The sequence below is a fragment of the Schistocerca piceifrons genome, chromosome 4 (assembly GCF_021461385.2).
Source record: "Schistocerca piceifrons isolate TAMUIC-IGC-003096 chromosome 4, iqSchPice1.1, whole genome shotgun sequence".
Classification (NCBI taxonomy): domain Eukaryota; kingdom Metazoa; phylum Arthropoda; class Insecta; order Orthoptera; family Acrididae; genus Schistocerca; species Schistocerca piceifrons.
In genome coordinates this window covers 370,838,371-370,861,863 of record NC_060141.1, presented here as the reverse complement: position 1 = coordinate 370,861,863, position 23,493 = coordinate 370,838,371, and the positions used below count along the sequence as shown (strand labels likewise).

General features: G+C 39.7%; 1 protein-coding gene across 1 annotated transcript in view; it reads left to right on the top strand.

Annotated features, from left to right (window-relative positions):
• Positions 1-8,240, top strand: part of LOC124796278 (structural maintenance of chromosomes protein 5) — a 183,611-nt gene extending 175,371 nt beyond the window's left edge. Inside the window, exon 20 of the mRNA XM_047260396.1 lies at positions 7,996-8,240. Within this exon, the coding sequence (XP_047116352.1) occupies positions 7,996-8,124 (129 nt within the window). The 3' untranslated portion in view covers positions 8,125-8,240. The remainder of the gene's footprint in view (positions 1-7,995) is intronic.
• The last annotated feature ends 15,253 nt before the right edge of the window (positions 8,241-23,493 follow it).

Genomic DNA, 23,493 nt, shown 5'->3' with positions numbered 1-23,493 from the left:
CATAGGTAAGCGGATGTGGAGGCACGTCAGCACCGGTGAACAGCAGCTGGTGCCGGTGGAGGAGGATGTAGGTTGGTTTCTGTGTCTGCGACCCCACGATGTTTGTGAGAGCTGTATAACTCCCCACACTGGATCTTCTTGGTTGAAGTGTTCTTTGCGTACTTCTTCTTGGACAAATACGTCAATCTTTTTTACTATTTTTATTGTTGTGAGTTTTTCATTTCTTCAGTCTTTCACTTCAAATTTTTCGCCATTTGATTACTTAAACATATCCCAATGTCTCGGAGTAATTTCCTTGTCTTATTATGTTTGGTTGCTATGGCAACACACAACAGCTTCTTTCCTCATTTTTGACTTAAAATTCCTGTTTTCTCAGTCCTTTCACACAGGTTGCCAAGTTATAATGTTCTGTGATGTCTTAAAGTGTGAAAGCAGACATACAAACTTTACTTTTCATCAGTTAACAGCATATTTGACTTTCATGCGCAACATAATTCACACTTTCAACATACATACGCAACTTTCTGTAAGTACCTTGTACCGCCGAACATTAGGAACAAAATGAGTTACAGTTAAAAGAAAGTTGGCTTGACTGCCATGACTTTCTTGAAATGAATCCGAAAATACATCTTGCCTCTACCAAAGTTGAGTCAAGAGTCTACAAGAGTACTTTTTCAACTGTTCTTGTTTCACATAACAATAGTCAATGACACAATAAGCACAGAGCGGTATAAAAACTCCATGGATTGCCCGACAGGTATTTGTCGATGCCGTTTGACCACTGCGTCTTCTTTCTTCTCGTGACTGATTTTAAACCTGCACACACAAACGTGACGTGCAGTAGGTAGGATTTTACCATCCCACACTCGTATCTAGAATATCGTGTGTTTGAGACGGTAGAAGTCTGAGTGGTTCTAGAGTTTACACAGAAATTCTCGAATCACTACAGTGGGAGGTGGTGCATGCATTATCCAAAGCTCTGCACTCTGCTTCTGGTTCTGACCAGATGTAATATAAGATGTTGTGACAGCTTAATAGTGAGACAGAGGAATTCCTCCTCTCACCTTTAATCAAACTTAACTATGTAGGAAAAGATAGATTCCTACTTACTGTAAAGGTGACACAATAAGTTATTGACAAGCATAAATTAAAAGACACTTACACATAGCCTTTTGGCCACAGCCTTCATCAGAAAAATAAAGGGAAACACATACAGTTCATTCACAAAAGCAAGCACATGCCACATGCGCATGACTGCAAACTTCGGCAGCTCAGACCAGAAAGCAACTTCACGTGGAATGGAAGCAGCAATCAGGGAGAGGGAAGGGATAGCAGTGTATGGGTGGAAGGGAAGAGGGGATCATTATCTGATGGAGTGTGCAAGGACTTGAGTGCCAACAGGTGCAGTGTCAGGAGATTATGGGGCAGGAAGGTAGGGAAAATAGAGTGAAAAAGGTGAGGTGCGGGGAAAGGTGGGCGGGTGCAATGGCAGAGGATGGGAGATGAGAATGGGGAGGACGTGTTATGACAGAAGGGGTGGAAACTGTTGGCTGGAAGGTGTGGGGACAGTATGTTACTGTAGTTTGAGGCCAGACAGTTATGGGAGCGGAGAATGTGTTGTAAGGATAACTTCAATCTGTGCAATTCAGAAAGCTGGATCCAGATGTCTCAGGTAGCAGAGAAGCTATTGAAATCAAGCATGTTGTGTTTAGCTTCATGTTGTGCCACAGGGTGGTCGACTTTGCTCTTGGCCCCAGTTTGGCAGTGGCCATTCATCCTGGTGGACAGCTGGAGCAGAGCTGGTATAGGACACGGCTGCTTTCGCAGGTGTACTACCCTCTGATAGGGGGTAGGATGAACCTGTGACAGGACTGGAATAGGGGGGGGGGGGGGGGGCACAATTTCTCCCCCAACCACAAGAGATGTTATACATATCTTGAGGGGTGTAAGAACAAATAGACACATGTATGTGCTTCTATAGAGTGGGAAGCATGTAGAATAGGAAGTATCCCAGAGTGAGGGTGCTTACCTCCCAAACTTTAATGACACCTTGTGTCACATTGGATGACATGACAAATGCCAAGTTGGGTGACATGATGGAATCTGTCATGTTAAAAATCATGACGTCAAGTATCACGTTACATAGGTACTAATACTAACAAGTAAAAAAGCGTGAATATATCAGAACGTTTTGATTTAAATGTCTTTGAAGCCATCACATAAGTTGAAGGGATAGTTCCCTTCTTTTGCATCCCTGCCTGCCCAGAATGTATTCACCTTTTTTCTGTTATGATAAAATCTTTGTAAATTTGGGTAAATATGATAAAGTCTCCTGCCACATTTTTCTGTCTGTATGTGAACTAGTGTTGGGATTTTATATGATCTTCACTGATAGATAGGCTGAAACACAAGGAAGGTTTGTGTATATACCCCCAATAATAATAACCCTCACGAACCACAGACCTTGCTGAGGTAGACTCAACGATACAGATAGCTGTACTGTTGTTGCAACCAAAGTGGAGTAGTTTCTTTGGATAGGGCAGAGAAGGATGTTGCTCCTGAAGAGGGGCAAAAGCCTTTTCAGTAGTTGCAGGGGTAACTGTATGGATGATTGATTTATGGCCTTGTTACATCAGCCAAAATGGCATAGTTGTGCTGGTACTGAGAATGGCTGAAAGCAATGGGAAACTACAGTCATTTTTTCCATGGGTGCCCTGAGAGCTGTTTGGTTAAATGATGGCTGGCCCTCATGGGTAAAATATTCTGTAGGTAAAATAGTCCCCCCTCCAGATCTCTGGACTGGAACTACTCAGGGGAATTTTTGTCATTGGAATATTAGAGCTCTTAATTGGATACGTATTTAGAAAGGGAAATGGGCAGGTTGATGTCAGATATAGTGGGAATTGTGAAGTTTGAAGGCAGAATGAGCAGGACTTTTGGTCAGGTGAGTATAAGCTTATAAATACAAAATCAAATAGGGGAAATGCAGGAGCGGAGGTCTCATAATGAATAACAAAATTGGAATGCAGGCAACCTACTGTGAATAGCTCAGTGAACACATTATTGTAGCCAACATAGGTCTGAAATCAACACTCGCCACAGTAGCACAAGTTTATATGCTAACTAGCTCTGCAGATGATGAAGAGATTGAAAGAATGTATGATCAGATAAGAGAAGTTATTCAGATAGCTAAGGGAGAGTAAAATTTTAATGTGATTGGAGACTGGAATTTGATAGTAGGAAGAGACAGAAAAATAGTAAGAAAATATGTATTGTAAGAGGAATGAATGCTGCCTGGTAGAATTTTGCACTGAGCACAATTAATCATTGCTAATACTGTACTTGGTTTAAGAACTGTGAAAGAAAGATGAGGCATGGAGGCACCAGGTTTCAAATACATTACACATTAACAAGACAGAGATTTCAAAACCGCATTTTAAACTGAAAAATATTTACGGGGGCAGACATGGTTCTTTAACTGTAATTTATTGGTTATGAACTGTAGATTAAAACTGAATAAATTGCAAAAGGATAGGAAATTAAGTAGTTGGGACATGGGTAAGTTGAAAGAACAAGAGGTTGCTAAGAGTTACAAAAGGAGCATTGGGCAAGAATTGAGCGAAATAGCAGAAAGGAATACTGTAGAAGACAAATTGGTAGCTTTAGAGATGATATAGTGAAGGCAGCAGAGGATCAAATAGGTAAAAATCCAAACTGATCTTCCCCGAGGTCTGCTTCTACCAGTTTCTCCATTCGTTTGTAAAGAATTCGTGTTAGTATTTGCAACCATGACTTTTTAAACTGATAGTTTGGTAATTTTCACACCTGTCAACACCTGCGTTCTTTGGGATTGGAATTACCATATTCTTCTTGAAGTCTGAAGGTATTTTGCTTGTCTCACACATCTTGCTCCCTAGATGGAAGAGCCTTGTTGTGGCTGGTTCTCCCAAGGCTATCAGTTGTCTAGTCCTGGGGCCTTGTTTTGACTTAGGTCTTTCAGTACTCTGTCAAATTCTTCATGCCATATCATAGCTCCCATTTCATCTTCATCTACATCCTCTTCCATTTCCATAATATTGCCCTCAAGTCCATCGCCCTTGTATAAACCCTCTGTATACTACTTCCACCTTTCTGCTTTCCATTCTTTGCTTAGGATTGTTTTTCCATATGAGCTCTTGATATTCATACAAGTGGTTCTCTTTCCTCCAAAGGTCTCATTAACTTCCCTGTAGGCAGTTATCTATCTTGCCCCTACTTGCTTCTACATCCTTACATCTGACCTCAAGCCATCCCTGCTTAGCCATTTTGCACTTCCTGTCGATCACATTTTTGAGACGTTTGTATTACTTTTTGCCTTCTTCATTTACTGCATTTTTAATATTTTCTCCCTTTGTTAATTAAATCCAATCTCTCTTCTGTTACCCAAGGATTTCTACTAGCCCTTGTCGTTATTTCATCTCTCAAAGCTACACATTCTTCTTGTACTATATTTCTTCCCCCTGTTCTTGTCAGTCATTCCCTAATGCTCTCTCTGAAACTCGCTACAACCTCTGGTTCTTTCAGTGTATCCAGGTCCAATCTCGTTAAATTCCTACCTTTGTACAGTTTCTCCAGTTTTAATCTACAGTCCATAACCAATAAATTGTGGTCAGAGTCCACATCTGCCCCTGGAAATGTCTTTCAATTTAAAACTTTGTTCCTAAATCATTGTCTTATTATATAATCTACCTGAAACCTTCCAGTATCTCCAGGCCTCTTTCACATATACAACCTTCTATGAATCTTAAACCAAGTGTTAGCTATGATTAAGTTATGGTTTGTGCAAAATTCTACCCGTTGGCTTCCTTATTCATTCCTTACTCCCAGTCCATATTCACCTACTACTTTTCCTTCTCTTCCTTTTCCTACTATCGAATTCCAGTCCCCCAAGGCTATTAAATTTTCGTCTCCCTTAACTATCTGAATAAATTCTTTTATCACATCATACATTTCTTCAATTTTTTCATCATCTGTGGGGCTAGTTGGCACATAAACTTGCGCTAATGTGGTAGGTGTGGGCTTTGTGTTTATCTTGGCTACAATAATGCGTTCACTATGCTGTTCGTAGTAGCTTATCTGCTTTTTTTCTTCATTACTAAACCTACTTGTGCATTACTGTTATTTGACTTTGTATTTGTAAAACCCTGTACTCACCTGACCAGAAGTCTTGTTCCTCCTGCCACCAAACTTCACTAATTCTCACTATATCTAACTTTAACCTTTCCATTTCCCTTTTCAAATTTTCTAACCTACCTGCCCAATTAAGGGGTCTGTCATTCCACACTCTGATCCGTAGAACACCAGTTTTGTTTCTCCTGATAACATCCTCCTGAGTAGTCTCACCGAGTGATCCGAATGGGGGACTACTTTAACTCTGGTATATTTTATCCAAGAGGACGCCATCATTATTTAACCATACAATAAAGCTGCATGCCCTCGAGAAAAATTATGGCTGTAATTTCCCCTTGCTTTGAGCTGTTCACAGTACCAGCACAGCAAGGCCGTTTTGGTCGATGTTACAAGGCCAGATCAGTCAATCGTCCAGACTGTTGACCCTGCAACTACTGAAAAGGCTGCTGCCCCCCCTTCAGGAACCACACATTTGTCCGGCCTCTCAACAGATAACCCTCCATTGTGGTTGCACCTACGGTTCGGGTATCTGTATCGCTGAGGCACCCAAGCCTCCCCACTGAAGGCAAATTCCACGGCTCATGGACCTGTAGCAAAACTAAAGAGACTTTTGGGGAAAATATTTGCAGCTGTATGAACACCAAGAGCTCAGGTTGAAAACTAGCACCAAGTAAAGAGAGGAAAGGTGAAGGAAATACAAGGTGAATCAAAAAGTACTTTACAACTTTGGAATGATATAGAAATTGATTTGGATAACTACAGAATTGTTAGATAAGTCATTTTGTAGTAAACAGTCTCAAGTTTCATATAAAAGTGTCAAGTGTCGTTTTCTTTTGATGTGACTGCCGTTTGTGATGTGGCAAACACCACACTGGTAATCAATTTCTTCCCACACTTGTTGAAGCAAATCAGGCATAACTTGTACAGTGGCAGCATAGATTTAATTTTTCAGGTTGGCTAAATTGTTTGATAGGGGAGGAACATACACATGGTCTTCAACAAAACCCTCGAGAAAGAAATCCAGTGGTGTCAAGTCTGAGAAGTGAGGGGGGCATAATCAACAACACACAGGCAACATGGTGATGTATCATATTGCAGAAAATGACCTGTCTCAACTATGTTCTTATGCTAAATTCTAGGCCTGCTTGGAGGTTCTTTTGCATATTTGGTGAAAATTTATGCCGAACAGTTCTGGCAGAGTTTTTCATGAAACCAAAATGCTTCAGTGAAAGTAGACATTTTAACTGTGTTACCCTCGCACTCGTGGTGGCGGAATGGGGTACTGATGCACTATGTGATTAAAACGTGAGGTTATTTGCTACAAAATGATACATCTACTAATTCTGTTAGTTATCTCAATAAATTTCTGCATCATTCCAAAGTTGTTAAGTCCTTTTTGACTCGCCCTGCATATAAAGAGTCTACACAAGGGAAATGAACTGGAAGGTGCTATTTTAGAAAGGGAAGAGGAAGCAGATGAAAATGACATGAGAGATATGACACAGTAACAAGAATCTGACAGAGCACTGAAAGATGTAAGTGAGAAGAAGCCTCTTTGAGTAGATGACACTCCCTCAGAACTACTGCTATATTTGGAAGAGGCAACCATGACAGAACTATTCCACATGCTGCACAAGATATGAAATGGGAATACCGTCAGACTTCAAAAAATAACTGTTCCAACTTCAAATAAACCAGATGCTGACAGATGTGAATATTACCAAACTATAAGTTCAATAATTCCTGGTGCAAAATACCAACATGAATTATATGCAGAAGAATGGAAAACGTGATAGAAGCTGACATGAGGGAAGATCAGTTTGGGTTGCAGAGTGATAAAAGTACACGTGAGGCAGTACTGGTCCTACGACTTAGAAAATAGGTTAAAGAAAGGCAAACCTATGTTTACAGCATTTGGAAACTAGACATTTGTTGACAATGTTGATTCGAATACACTCTTCAAAATTCTGAAGTTAGCAGGGTAACATACAGGGAGCAAAACGTTATGTACACCTTGTCCAGGAACCATAGAGCATGAAAGGGAAGTAGTGATTGAGAAGGAAGTGATATGGTTGTAGCCTATCCCCAATGTTACTCAATCTGTACATGGAGCAAGCTGTAAAGAGAACAAAAGAAGAGTTTGGTGAACGAATTAAAGTTTAGGGGGAGAAATGAAAAACTTGATGTTTACTGATGAAGTTATAATCTGTTATACAACAAATTACTTGGTAGAGTTGTAGAATAGAATGGACAGTGTGTTGAAATGAGGATGTAAGATGGAAAGAAAAAGGTAATTGAATGTAGCCGAATTAAATCGGGCAATACTGAGGAAATTAGATTAGAAAATGAGACGCAGAAGTAGTAGATGAGGTTTGCCGTTTGCACAGTAAAATTACGGATGATGGCTGAAGTAGAGAGTGAGGAAGCCTTGAAGGTATTTGTGTGAAGTGTAAACCTTGTGCAGAAGTGACCACTTGCTTAGGTTGGAAACAGCAGTCTGCCAGGCTTTTTGTAAACAGCAACACCGTGTTGCATTCTTTTTGTACCTGCCTAAGGCATATGACACTACCTGGTGTCATCACGTTCTACTCACCCTCCATGACTGAGGCTTTTGAAGACCCCAACTGATTTGTACTTGTCAGTTTTTATCCCATAAGGTGTCCCAGGAAATCTAAATTCTTCATCTGTTCTCTCTCTCTCTCTCTCTCTCTCTCTCTCTCTCTCTCTCTCTCTCTCTCTCTCTCTCTCTCTGTCTCTCTCCACAGTAGCATTTTAATGTTGTAATGTGATTGAGATAGTTAATGGCTTTTGTTTCTTTGTATTTAGTTGCTGCCAGACTTGGAGTACCATGACAATATAAAAATTATTATTGTCAATAATGGAAACATAGCAAATAACTACCAGCTGTGGAGATGTAAGGACTTCCGCAATCCTGACAAAAGAAGAAGAGTGTAACTGTTAAATGTATTTAAATAAGTTATATTTATTTTTATAATTTTTTATCATGTTTTATGTAATACTTCATATGAAAAACTTGCCACTGTGTATGTTTGCTGCCGTGGCATTTCAGTGTTATGTATTTAAAACTTATGAATAAAATTTGGCTTTAATTATAAAGCTATGTAGTGTCTTGGTGTCTAGTAATTTTTTTCTCTCTAGCACTTTCACTCTTTGTTATAAAAGGCATTTATGATAAAACATTTGTGTTTAGCAGACCCTAGTATTTGTTCAGGTGTGTGTGTGTGTGTAGGACAGATATGCAAGAGGCATTCAGTAAGTGTGAAGATGAGGTCTTCGCCTACTGAAGTTTCATTATGATGCCACCAAAGCAGAGGATGCTTAAACTATCGCTCAAATTCTGAATTATATCTCTCAAAATTATTTTATTGAAGACATCACAACAAAAATTAGATGTTTGACTGTGTAAACACAATGGCAAATACAGAAAAAATTGAGTACAAAATTGAATGGTTGCTTGACGCATTAGAGTATATATTGATTATGTGGAGGAACTGGCTCCTCTTCTTACAACAGTCTATGCTATTGGTATAGGACCACCTGACGTGGTTGGATAAAAAGTGCAAGTTGTTCCAGTCTTTAAGAAAGCTCATAGGATGATAGGTACACAGAAATACAGATCTATCTTGCGGTCATGAATTTGCTGTAGAATTTTGTAGCAAACGAAGTGTTTTGTGGAGACTGAAAAATTATTCTATAGGAATCAATGTGAATTCTGCACCAGTAATGTGAACCTCAGACTTGTGTGTCTGGTCACAAGATACAAAAGGCTGATGACAACAGAGCCACAAGTTCATGTGTTGTTTCTTGACTTCCAAAAAGGCTTTCAATAGTGCTCCACTCTGTTGCCTAGTGAATTATTTGCTGGAACAGTCAAGTGATTAGATTTAAGACTTATTAGCTAGCAGAACTGAGCATGCCATTCTTGTTGGATACATCCACAGAAGTCACCGATGTGACAGGACAGGTAGTGTTCATGATGTATTCAGATATTGCAATTGCACACAGGGAGGTCATGTCATAAGGATACTTTTACAAAATGAAGGAAGACTAGAGGTTCATTGGTGTTTGAACAGAGACATACAGCTGATACTCGGCATAAATAACTCTAATATGATGTGCATGAATAGATTAGGAGATAAGACACTGCTGACTACATGATCAGCAATCAGTGACAAATATCAAGTATCGCAGAATATCTGCCCAGTGTGATTTAAGGTGGAGCAACCACGTAAATTTAGCCATGTGGAAGACAGATTCCAGACTATGATTTACAAGTAGAACCATAAGACGTGTAATCCATCCATGTAGATGAAATGTTTACAAAACCTTACTTTGACCCATTCTTGAACAATATTCATCAGTCCTCAATCTTTATCAACTAGGATTAACATAAGAAGCATTACATTCTTTGTCATGTTTCCTAAGTTAACACAATAGTGTCAGATATATACTCAACAAAGTAACATGGTCTGTGTTACAAGAGAGGCTCGGTGCATTGTGGAGAGCCTTGCAGTCAATATTTTCAGTATTCCAATATTGGGTCAATGAAAATATTACTTACTAGGTTGGCCAGACAAACTGCAGTCAGTCTTTAGCCTCACAAATCAGCCTGCTCCACATTTTTCGACCCATGTACGCTTCAGCTAGTCCCACTGTACTTCTCCTCTGATTCTGTCAGTCCATCTCAGCTGTGATTTTCCCTTTGGTCAGTTACCTCTATTGTCTTCTTCCACCACCTGTCTAGTGATTTGGCCTTAATGATACATTTTAACTACTGCTGCAGTGTCCAGCAATTTGTACAGCTCCTGCTGTTCATGTAGTTCTCCTTTTTCTCCAGTCATCTCTATCTTTCACTGGTCCAGAAATCCATATCAGAAAAGCATCTTCAATTTCAGGAGCTTTCTTCCTATTTTTGGGTTAGAGTACATGTCCCTGCTCTGTATAGGACCATGGATTGCACTACACTCCTCTAGATCTAGATAGAAGCCAGGACTTGAACAGTTTTCCAAGTGGAAACCTTGACCTTTTCCCTGCTTTAGTTCTTGGCATTACTTCCTAGTCTGTGTCATTTCTTTCACTGAGCACTGCCCCAAGATATTTGAACTCTCTTTACCCTTTCAAAGATTTTACCATGCACATCCAAAACCATTTAGTTGCCAGTGATTGGAAGGTCGCACTCAAAGAGCTCTGGCATAAACACCAGCAGTAGCGGAACTTTCCATGTTGTTTTGGATACACTGCAGTGTTTTCCCTAATTTCCAGATAGTGTCGGTGAGTATTCATTTGTTTCATGTCATCTGTGATTTAAATATTATGTTCGGTGAGTATCAGTGGTGTGGTCCATCACCTAGTGCTTTTCACAACTTCCTGATAGTCTAAGTTTAAGACTGTTGCTAGAAAATATCGTGATTTTTAATTTTCATTCACTTCGTGTCTACTCTTACTACAACTTCTTATTGCTTAGAAGTTAGCTGCACAACTCGCTAAAAGATAAGTTTTTACTAATTATTACTTTATTGCAGTTTAAGTGTGTTGTAGAACTTTTTAGTTTACTGTAAAAGTAATTCCAGGACTGTGGGTTGGTGTTTCACTTGGGTGATTGTAGTAGGGAAGGAAATAGTGTCAGATGAGGCTCTAACATGGAGTTCTAGATTATATAGTCAAGACAAGAAAATTGTAGAACAGGAAGAAAGATTTGTTCTGTTGTGGCAGAATTAGAAATGACTTACTTTGAATGACACAGATTTGAGGAGGAGAGAGATTGTAGTAAGTGGACAAAGTGAAAATAATTATTGTGAAGCAAAGTGTTCCAAGTCAGAGATGTGTAATGCATGTTATTTGGTGTGTGTGTGTGTGTGTGTGTGTGTGTGTGTGTGACTGCTAGTGTTGTTTATTCTTTTTTTACTTGTTCCTATGGCTCAACTGTGCCACATTGTAAACATATAACAGCTGTGCCATTTATTTTCTGCTTGATGTACATAAAATACTGGACTTTACTAGTGGCAGCACCAATAACCTCAGATGAGGTGCCAGCGAGCACGGTAGCCAGCTGCATTGCAGTGAAGGCACCTCCATTCTGGCAACACAGTCCAGTGCTTTGGTTTGCTCAGCTGGGGAGCCAGGTACTGTCGACGAGACCAAGAGTACAATTATGTCATCACAGCACTAAATGGAGAGGTGGCCACTGAAGTGTAGGACATCCTACCTACAGCTACAGAGTGGTATATAGTGCTTAAAAATGTGCTGATCGAGTGCATTTCACAGAAACTAAGAGATTAGAGACGTCGTTAGGGATGGAAGGACTAGGTGATCGCACACCATTGCAATTGCTACGCTGATCGTGAACACTGGCAAACAAAGCAGTCAGCATTGACATTATGCAAAATATTTGGTTGTTGCACTTGCCACCATATGCACAAAAGATACCAAGTGTGTGAGGGAGATTGGACACACTTGCACAGACGGCTGACCACATTGTTGAAATGTATCCATGTGCAAATGTGGCAGCTGTCGGCCTGCAACCAGATAATACCATTGTGCTGATATTTGCATTGCTTCAAGCATATCTGGTGGAACTTCCTGCACAAGTTGCAACTTTGCAGTTGAGTACCAGCCAACAATGGTGCTATCACTCAGCAAGGAGTCGCAGTTGCTTGCTATCAGCTACAAAATTGTGCTGGTATCATAGATGGTTCAGTACCGATGCAAGGAAGTGCAGCCCACCGTGGGAAATAGGAAAGTAATGGTAAGTCAGTAATGACCTTCTGTTAGTGGTAGTACATGAAACAACCGTTCTTGGTGGGCACAGTAATGGGCTTGTCAGTTTACCTGGCCACCCATCTGTTTGCCATAGTCATGATGATTACCATTGGCCTGCTGTCAATGGCTCCATCATTCAGATGTGTGGATAGGTGATGCAGCCATCAACCTGGTCTCTAGCATAGATTTGAATAGCAGTTCATAGTCACTGAAGTGGTGCATGTGACACTAGGAGCAGACTTACTGTCATTTTTCAGACTGCTCCCAAATCTTCGACACCACCACCATCCGGACACGACAATCAGCCTAAGCGGCCAGGGTCAATTTTGTTTAAGTGACTGCACTGGAGCATGAATGATAACAGGAGATTCACCATATATTACACATCGTAGGCAGTTTCCAGACATTATGCGACAATCACTCTCACTTGAACCAGTGCAACATAATACAGTGCACCACATACTGACAAAGCCAGGCCTGCTGATTCATGCATTACCATGACATTTGACACCCAAAAAGTTCAAAGCAGCGAAGCAAGGAGTTGCCTTCTTTCTGGCGCAGGGACTCCACCAATCATCTAGTAGCAGCTGGGCTTTGCCGCTCCATGTGGTGCCAGAGAAAACTAATGGATGTCACCCCTGCGGCGATATATGCGGTTTGATGTGTGTAATGCTGCACAGACTTTTTAAAGATTTATGGACAAAGTGGCTCTTAATTTTAAATTCTGCTTCATTTACATTGATGATGTGTTAATAACACCCATTTCAGATGGAGAACATCTAGAACAGCTTTTAAATCACCTTTGTGCACACAGTTTGCTCATTTATATGGCAAAGTGTGTTTTCAGAACAACAGAAGTGCAGTTTCTGGCTCACACCATTAATGGCCGTGGAATACAGCCTCCACAGGAGTGGATCAATGCAATAGTCAATTAGCCAAAGCTGACAATAATATGCGAGTTACATTGGCTTTTGGGAGTCACTAATTATTATTGTTGCTTCATTCGGAACCATGGCCTCTTAGTGGCACCACTAAATGAGTTCCTATGAGAGAAGCATAAATCCAGTAATGACGTAGAGTGGAATGAAGAAGCACTATAACAGACACCACATTTCTGGCACATCCAGGTCTGCAAGCACCTCTTGCCCTCATAGTCAACACTTCCACGGCAGCAGTGGGTGGAATGCTACAACAGCAGAAGAATCAGCTGGGAGCCATTAACGTTCTTTAGTGAGAAGCTTTCTCTGGCATGACAGAACTGGTCCACTACAGTGTACTGTAGTGTCAATTGCCAGTGGTGAAAATGCGAAATGTTCTAAGTCAGAGATGAGTAATGCATGATATTTGTTGTTTGCATGGCCGCTACTGTTGTTTATTCTTCGCATTTCCTTGTTGCTATGTGTTTCCAAAGACATCACTCTCTCACATTTTTCTGTATGCTGTGTTCTTTGAATGTTGGAAGTATAAAAAATCTTGTTATAGGACCCAACAAGACAATGGAAGCTGGGAAACGGTGACAAGTAATAGGCAAAAGGAGAAAACACATTTCAAATTCCAGTTAGCAATCAGTTTGAATTGTTACCTGAAACAGTAGAAGAGCCTCAACCAGTTTTTGAGCACATTGCAGCAGACTCATACGAGTGACCGTAAGGCTAAGTCTGTAGAAAAGTCACGTAGAGAGGAGTCCTGCTGCTCGGTAGCAGCCATGGGAGAGGTGTAGGGCAAGTGCAGAATACCAGGTCACAAGCATTGTGTTACCTATTGCCAAGCATAGCACTGACATCTTTTTCCAAAATATTCGAAAAAGTAATGCACTCAGTAGTAGACTTGCACTTAAGTAGAAACAATGTACTTAGCACATCACAGTTTGAATTCCAGAAGGGTTGGTCGACTGAGAATGCTATTTATACATTCACTCATCAAATGGTACAAGCCTTAAGTAATAAAATATTGCCAGTTTTTTTTTCCTTTTTTTTTTTTTTTTTTTTTCTGGTGGGTTTTACAAGGCATTTGATTGTGTTGACCCTGTTACACTTTTAGAAAAACTCAAGTTTTTTTTGAATTCATGGCCTTATACACAGTTGGTTTGAATCATACTTAATAAATAGAATGCAACTCAGGACTTTTGCCTTTCGCGGGCAAGTGCTCTACCAACTGAGCTACCCAAGCACAACCCACGCCCCGTCCTCACAGCTTTACTTCTGCCAGTACATCTCCTACTAACCTTGCACAACTAGCACTCCTGCAAGAAAGGATATTGCAAAGACATGGCTTTTCCACAGCCTTGGGGATGTTTCCAGAATGAGATTTTCACTCTGCATCGAAGTGTGCGCCGATATGAAACTTCCAGGCAGATTAAAATTGTGTGCCGGAACAAGACTTGAACTCGGGACCTTTGCCTTTCGCGGGCAAGTGCTCTACCAGCTGAGCTACCCAAGCACAACTCACGCCCCATCCTCACAGCTTTACTTTCGCCAGTACCTCATCTCCTACTTTCCGAACTTCACAGAAGCTCTCCTGCACTTGCCCGCGAAAGGCAAAGGTCCCAAGTCCGAGTCTCGGTCTGGCACACAGTTTTAATCTGCCAGGAAGTTTCAATTCAAACAATGTTGGAAGGATAGATAATTTTAATGACTGGGAAAAAAATCATAAAGAAAGTACCACAGAATTTAATTTTTGGCCCACTCTGTTCCTTATATATGTGAGTGAAATTGCACCTTACACTAAACAAACAGAACTTAGGTTTCTAATCCACATAAAAGCCATATCAGCAGCTTCCATGAGGGTGCTCCAACTCATCTGGTAGGAACACAAGAGACAGTCTTCTCTAATGTGCCTGATTGGAGCCCCACAGTCACAAACCTGAGACTCCATAGCTCCCCATTTGTAAAGGGAGTCAGTGCAGCATCCATGCCAAGTGCAAGCTCTGTTCAATTTAACCCCTAGTTTCCTACTGAGTTCTGTGCCAGCAGTATCACAATTATACCTTCAGAACCACTCACACTCTTCAGGATTTTCAATAAGTTGAGAACTCTGGTCACACGGGTCTCTCACGCAGTAATACTAGTATTTAAGTAGTTCTCAGAAAATAGATCCACCCTAAAAAAAGTATATTCAGTCCCTTACAACAGATAGTCATACCAACAACTGATGTAGCACATGAGTCAGTAAATAGGATACAATGGTCTTAAATTTTTGGGTGTACATATTGATGAAAACTGCACCTGGATGAAGCATATTACTGAGCTACTCAAAACAATTAAGTTCAGCTACTTTTGCTCTTCGCATAATTTCTAATCTAGCACACAAATGAATTAACCTCCCAACATATTTTGCATATTTCCACTCAATAATGTCTAAGGAAATAATTTGCTGGGGTAATTGACGACCTTGTATACTCAATGCTAAAAGCAATCAGTAATAATAATAATAATAATAATAATAATAATATGTGGTGTACACCCTCACACATCAAGTAGGTACCTCTTCAAGGAGCTATACATTTTAAATAATCCATCTCAATTTGAGTAGAACAGTGTGGTCTACACCTACAACAGTAGATGGAGAAAGACCTATATTACCCATTATTAAACCTAACTGTGGCTCAAAAAGGAGTTCAACATGCAGCAACAAAAATCTTTGGTCATTTTCCCAATAAGACAAAATGTCTAATGGGTTGCAAAGCAGTTTTAAATCTAATCTAAAATCATTTCTCCTGGACAACTGTTGTTTTTAAGTGTAACTGAAAAAAATGCTTTTAAGTTTAGTTGCATGAACAGGACTAAAAAATGTGTTCATTAATGTGAACACTAAGCATATACACATACCTTGTAAACTGACTTGTTCCACATAATTTTGATAAAAGAATCATCCATATGATCTATCGAATATGTGACTAACTCTAAAGGTGTCACCATTCTTGCTGCTTACTATGCTGTATATTCATATTCAGCCTGCCCTCATTGCCTCTTCCATTAACACTCTAACCGAAGCAGACCTTGCTCATTCTGTGCCATTAAAAGTACATCATTCGCTTGGGCCAGGGTCTTGATCCTTCTATCTATGCTCATTAATTTTCTCAGTGCTCGTTCTCGTACCAGATTATTACTGAGAGATGGTAACAATATTTATTCCACACTCACAATCCACAAATGGAACAAGACGTGGCGGAAAGTGATTCTGGTGCATCATGTATCTCAAGTCACTCATCTTACTGTGACATCCAGAGTGTAGATGTGGATAGATATAGGTAATAGCTATGTTATTTACAGATTATGCATCTCTGTCATTGTTTCAGACAGCTTCCTTCAGTTCACCAATTTCTGTTTTGGTGTCAAGCGTAACATGATATGCACATACTGCCTATTTTTTCACTGCTCATCATTCCTTGTATTACATGTTTACTAAATTGCCATTGGGCTAACCCAAGTCTCATTAATTTATCTTCAAAGAATACTTTTTCTCTGATCTGCTCTAATGCAAGCTTGTTGCTGCTTCTAGCTGTCTGTAATGTTTTCAGCATCCATCATCAGCATGTAGCAATATAGTTCATATTGGCATTCAGCAGGGACTATCTTTTTTTCAAAATGATGGTCACATTCCTTCCAAGGGAGAATTGTTGCTTGATTTAAAGTCTGCATTTCTCTTTAGACATATCAGAGCTAAAGAAGACGAAGTTTGTAACTAATTCAGTTTGCTGATTGTTAATTTTAATATCTGTGTGGTCCTGTGTTATAATGTTAAGAGGTGTGTAATAATTCCAACAGCACAGAAGACAGATGTGAATATTACATAACCATCACTTTCCTAAGTCATGCTTGCAAAATATTGTTATTAATTATTTGCAGAAGAATGGAAAAACTGTTAGAAGCTGACCTGGGGGAGGTCAGTTTGGGTTCCAAGGAGAAATCTAGGAATATGCTAGGCCATGCTGACCTTGCGACTTTTAGTAGTAGGTGTAGTATCATTGCCACAGATACTACTACAACGCCACGCCAACACAAGGGTGGCAGCCCATCGTCTGCCGAGCACAGCGCACTCTAGCAGGCTGTGCAGCTCGACGCAACTGGAGTGTGCCTTGTTCACTTCTTAGCTAGATTTCAATCTAGGCAGATGCACTTTCATAATCGGCCCTCAGACAGTTCTGTAATGTTTGCATTGATTCTCTGAGGAGGGCCCATCAGGCTTAGTCCCTGAGAACATGTAGTATTAGTTCATGGTTTTCCATGTTATGAGATTGTCAGTTCATAGCCACAGCTGCAGTCCTACAAACTACTGAAGATAAGTAATTTCATTGTACTATGTGTTTCTTGAATAATAATCCTTCTCTCTAACAGTGTGCCGTACCGCATATTATTGCAACCTGGACTCCTTCAGCTCCTATCAACTCGGCCTCCTACTTATTTACATTTAGTAACGAGCTGAAAACACCCATGTTTTGTGCCTCTAAACAGTGAGACGCAATAGTAGGTGGGTTGAAGAAAGGCAACATTATAAAATTTGAAGGTTTAGAGAAAGCTATTGACAATGTTGACTGGACTACACAGTGAAATTCTGAAGGTAGCAGGGATAAAATTCAGGGAGCAAGAGATCACATACAGTGTACACAGAAACCAGACTGCAGTTACAAGGGTAGAAGAATTTGAAAGAGAAGCAGTCATTCAGAAGGGTGTGAAACAGGATTCAAGCCTATCCCTGATATTATTCAGCTTGTACATAGAGCAAGCTGTGAAGGGAACCAAGGAGAAGAAATAGAAGCTCTGGTGTTTGCTGATGACACTGTAATTCTGTCAGAAATGGCAAAGGATTTGGAAGAGCAGTTGAATTGAATAGATTGTGTCTTAAAAAGAGGTTATATGATGAACATTATCAAAACTAAAACAAGGGTAATGCAATGTAGTCTAGTTAGATGCTGACGAAGTTTATCAGGAAATGAGACACTAAAAGCAGTAGATGAGATTTGTTATTTACACAGCAAAATAAATGACAATTGTCAGAATAGAGGACTGGCAATGACAAAGAATTTTTTTTAAAAAGAGAAGTTTGGTGATGGGCAATATTGTGTGTTGTAAAATATTTGCTAAATAGAATTGTCTAGAGCGTAACTTTGTGTGGAAATGAAATGCTGACAATAATTGGGCCAGACATGGAAAGAATAGCAAGTTTGAAACTTGGTATGCAGAAGAGTATTGCAGATGAAAGGTCTAGACTAAATAATTAATGAGGAGGTACCAAATCAATCTGGGGAGGAAAGAAATTTATAGCATAAGTTCAACCAAAAGAAGGGTTAAACTGATAGGACATTTCCTGAGGCACCAGGGAGTCGTCAATATGGTAATGGAGGGAATGTTGAGGATAAAAATGTAGAAGGAACCCAGTACTCAAATACAGTACCCAAGTACAAATGGATTCACATTGCAGTAATTATGCAGAAATGAAGAGGCTTGCCCATGAGACTAGTGTGGGGAGCCACTTTGAACCAGTCTTCAGAGTGAAGACCATAATAAAATCTAAGTAAAGCTTTCCTTCTCACCTTCGTTTATTACCTTTCTCATCATACTTCAAAGACCTTTTTTCATTTCCACTAACAAGATATTAGAGTACTGCATGTTGTAGATACATTTTAAACCAAATCCCACAGATGTAAAAATCACAAACTTCCAGTCATAAATTCAAGTGCAATAAAAAGACACAGCAGAAAGAACAATTTATTTCAGTGCTGCCAACAAAATTTTCAAACTGCAAAAAGGTTTGACACCTCAGCCTAAATCTACAGAAAGTGCACTGTATGAAGTGAACTTCATGCAATAAGTACTTTAGCAACTTAACACACTTTCATCCAACCACTGCATGTAAACTGGCATTACAATGTCCAAAGAACCTTTTAGATGCTTTGCAAAATGAAACCCTGCTTTCACCATTTACAAACTTTGTCATCTCTTTCTCTCACTTTCTCTCTTTTTGTATTTACCAGCAAATGTTTCAGTTTTTGCATTTAAGTTTGTTTGGAAATGGAGGCTTTTGAATTTTGTCAAGAGACATATTGCATTAGCTGTGCATGCACTATATCATTCAAGTTTTAAACCTGCTGTGCAGTTTCAAACTGGGGATATAATAGAGTTTGAGCAGCATCACACAATGTGTCAGTAGAGTGTCTGTAAACAATAGAGAGCCAAGGTGAAGAATGAGTTAGCTAATTTGCTGAATGCATTGTTATGAATTACAACAAACATCACAAATTGTTATGTTAATGATGGAGATGTGCATTTCACCAGCTATACCTTCAACAATAACCTTGTGGACTACAGTTCAGTATAAAAAAGAGAACCTTGCACCATAAACACTAGTTGCCACAGTTATTAATTTACACTAGACTCTCGCCAATCTGGTCATTCCTTGCACATACAGGTGCTGGACTGACAGAAGTGCCAGATAATTGAGATTATCTAAAATTTATTTTAAAAGCTCAAAGGATATTCTTTATTAAATCCAAAGATTCAATTTTAAAAACGTAGTGGATATACTTCATTAAATCCAGTGATGCATTCATTTTCAAAGAATACTTTGTCCTTGAGTGCGTATATAATTATGCAGTAGTATCACTCAGGTACCAACTAACAAAGGGGGTATGACAAGGCTGCTGCATCTCTCCAACTTTGTTTAACATCTACATTAATGAAATAATAGATATATGGAAATCAGAATTTCAGAAAGGCATCTACCTAGGAGTGATCCTAGCAGATAAAGAGGATGACCTTCAAAAAGGAATCTACTTGATAAAACAAATAAGAGCAAAATTTAACATGGAAACTTCGAAAGAAAAAACTAAGACAATGGCCTTCATGGGGAAAGAACCAAAATAGAGATAGATCAGAAGATTTTAGTGCAAGTAAACCATTTCAGTTACCTCGGATGTGAAATGACATACGGCTACAGCAGAGATATTGAAATTAAGCTTAGTAAATTCAGTCAGGTATGTGGAACAATCAACAGGAACCTAAAACACAAAACCAGGAAAGACACTCCAATTAAATTTTACAAAACTGTTGCAGTTCCCACACTGCTCTATGGAAGTAAGACATGGGTGATTACCAAGAAGCAAGAAAGCTGGCCGGATTCAGGCAAAGGAATGAAATTCCTTGGAAGTGTTAAAGGTTGCACAAGAGAAGACAGGATAAGAAATCAAGATATTAGAGAAGAACTGCAAACCTTTAGCCTCAATAATAAAACTTGAGATTACAGAAGAAAATGGAATGAACATTTACAAAGAATGGAGAGTGAGAGACGTCCCTTAAAGGCCAAGAAATTATAAGTGCAAGGGGAGAAGAGACAGAGAAAGACCGTGACAGAGATGAGTAAGGTAACAGGCAATTCCTGCATAATACCTGAGGAGAAACCGAGCGAGGTGGCGCAGTGGTTAGACACTGGACTCGCATTCGGGAGGACGACGGTTCCATCCTGCGTCCGGCCATCCTGATTTGGGTTTTCCATGATTTCCCTAAATCACTCCAGGCAAATGCCGGGATGGTTCCTCTGAAAGGGCACAGTCGACGTCCTTCCCCATCCTTCCCTAATCCGATGAGACCGATGACCACGCTGTCTGGTCTCCTTCCCCAAACAACCAACCAACCTGAGGAAAAGATGAAGATAGTATCACTCACTTTGAAACATGTCCCAATTTTTGACTGTAGCAACAATGATATGCGATGGCAGTTTAATTCATCATGAAACAGCTTTACAAGCATTACATTAGTACTGCATGTATCCAGTTGTTGCATAATGTGCTCCACAAAGAGGTCTGCAGATTCAGCATCAGCAATATGAGAAATCATCATGCTCCCTCTGCATATATCCTCTTCATCACTTCCGTCAATACTTTCCTGCAAGTTTTTGATTATTTCTTCGTTAGTTAAAGTTTGGTCTGTCTCACAGTTTTCCGCATCCAGCCACTTAGCAACATCATCTTCATCAATTTCTTGTAGAACACATCAGTGTACAAAGTTTCAACAACTGATGATTCCGAATTGACTGGCTCATCACTGTCACTCAGTACTGGATCCATCTCTGAATCAATGGATGGCCACACTTTTTTCCAACTCTTCATTATGGTAGCACACTACATCTTATCCTGTGCTCTGGCTGCTAGGAAAATAACATCACATAAGTTGATTGCTTTCCATACCTATAGCACAGTCGTCTTCACATTCATTCAACAAGCAGGCGAGAAGTGCACATTGATGATGACATTTAATTGATTTCAAAATTCTGTGCTCCATGGGCTGAAGCAGGGCTGTCGCATTGAGTGGAAGAGAGAGCGGTCGCACACAATCAGAATTAGAGTCTCATTCGAAGGATGACTTGGAGCATTGTTGATAATAAGTGGAACCACCGAGAGAATATTTCTCTGTACATCCAAGCTTCCTTCCAAGTTCAATATTGCACTGGTATTGTGTCCCTGTGTAGAAAAATTTGTGGATGTTGGGATTTCCCAATCACCATAAGTGGTAGTTCATGACACCCATTTGCGTTACAACACACCATTAATGTTACGCACTCTGTCTGCCACTTTTGCCTATGAGCTTCCTTCTTGTTCATAGTTGCTAAAATTTTGGAAGAAAACCTGATGTAAAAAGAGTCCTGTTTCATCAGCATTATACAAGGCATCAGGAGGTACTTCTGCTTTCTCTATTATCTTCTGTATTTTGCTTATAAAGTAATCTGCATCTTTTCTTTTAGCTGAACGACTTCCCTCACTGACAGTCGTTGCAAGTTAACTACCACCAAGTTTTTCAAGTGCAACTGCCTTTTCCTTTACCATTGGGCCATGGTATTCCTTTATTGTGTTTTTGTCTGAACCACCTATAAACAGCTATATCCAGTTCTTCACGCTCACTCTTTTGCATAAACTTCTGTTTTCCCAACACACAATTCATTTGTGTTGTGTTGTGCCTAATAACATCATCTTTCTTGTTGATGTCATAAATAGGTGCTCGTCCAACATCGTACTCAGCAGCATAGGCTTTTTGCGAAGAAGCTTGTTTCAACTTCTCTAAAATTTTGGGTTTCTACTTGAGGCCTACTGTAATGTGTTTCACTTTAGAAGACATGACACTGAACCGTAAAGAATGCCACAATTTCAAATATGTATAACATTATTTAACATTGTAATTCACTAATAATGTTGTTGTGCATGATAATCCATTGTTGAGTGCCATTTTGGATGGGAGCCGGATTACTGAGAGTTTAGTGTATTTTAAATTTTGTGCAGTACCCAAAATGTTACCCCCTATGAAATCCACAGGTTAATTTCTGATCTGTGAGCTTGCTCAAGAAATCACTGGTTCCTCAGCAACACGCTTCTGTTCAGAGTTGAAGCCCAAAAAAAAGTACTTTGGAGAACTGTTCTAAGGCCAGAAACCTATTCAGAAGTTTTACAAGTTCATGTGTGACTGGCACTTCAGACAACCTGATAGGTCTTGCCTTGACAAGCTTGTTTAACCTACTGACAGTGGTCAGTATGGATGGTGCTCTTCGACTTATATCTGTTGTTGCAAAACTTACAAAAATCATTTATTACACATTTGACTGCTAAAACTACAGATAATGTTGAAATATGCACATTGGACAGTATTTCATACGTAAATCTAGTGTACTGTTTTCTCATTGTTTACATGTTGTCTTTTGAATGAATAAAAAAATTTAACCTTACCGCTATCACAAGTATTATACAGGGTGATTATAATTAAAGTTAAACTTTCAAACTGCTGTAGAAATAACAAATGGTTCAAATGACTCTGAGCACTATGGGACTTAACATCTGAGGTCATCAGTCCCCTAGAACTTAGAACTACTTAAACCTAACTAACCTAAGGATATCACACACATCCCTAGCGGTTGCACGGTTCCAGACTGAAGCACCTAGAACTGCTCGGTCACAGTGGCCAGTGTAGAAATAACACCACTGGTTAGAATGACGTCAAATTGGAATGGAATATTATCGGAGAAGGGGGAAAACATATGGCAGAAGGAAAATAAATAGTTACAAAATGTAGCAACAGATGGCACTGTAAGCATCATCATTTAATGGTGGTCACTACAAATGACAAATGAATCACACATCAATGCCTATGGTGTACATTTGATGTTAAACACACTGTACTACTCAGTGTGCATGGGTGTACAGGTGTGATACCATTAGTTACGTAAGCCCATCCACCATGGCGAGGTCATAACACACTGGATGGGAAAAATCGGTTTTTAATTGTCCTGAGGCCAAAAACTGCATAAAAAGCATCATTCACATTAGTTTTTAATTGTCCTGAGGCAAAAACCACATGAAAAGCATCAGTCAGAATCAAATTAAATTATTAATTTCCGTGTGACTGGCGCAAAATATGTTCAACATGCTGTCCACCCTTTTTTGCAACAAGTTGAAATCGAGAAACAGCATATTCCACAACTGATCAAAGTGTTTCTGGGATCAGGTTCAGAATGTGTTGCGCAATGTGTGCCAAGAATGCAGCTAAGTTTGCAATCAGAACACTG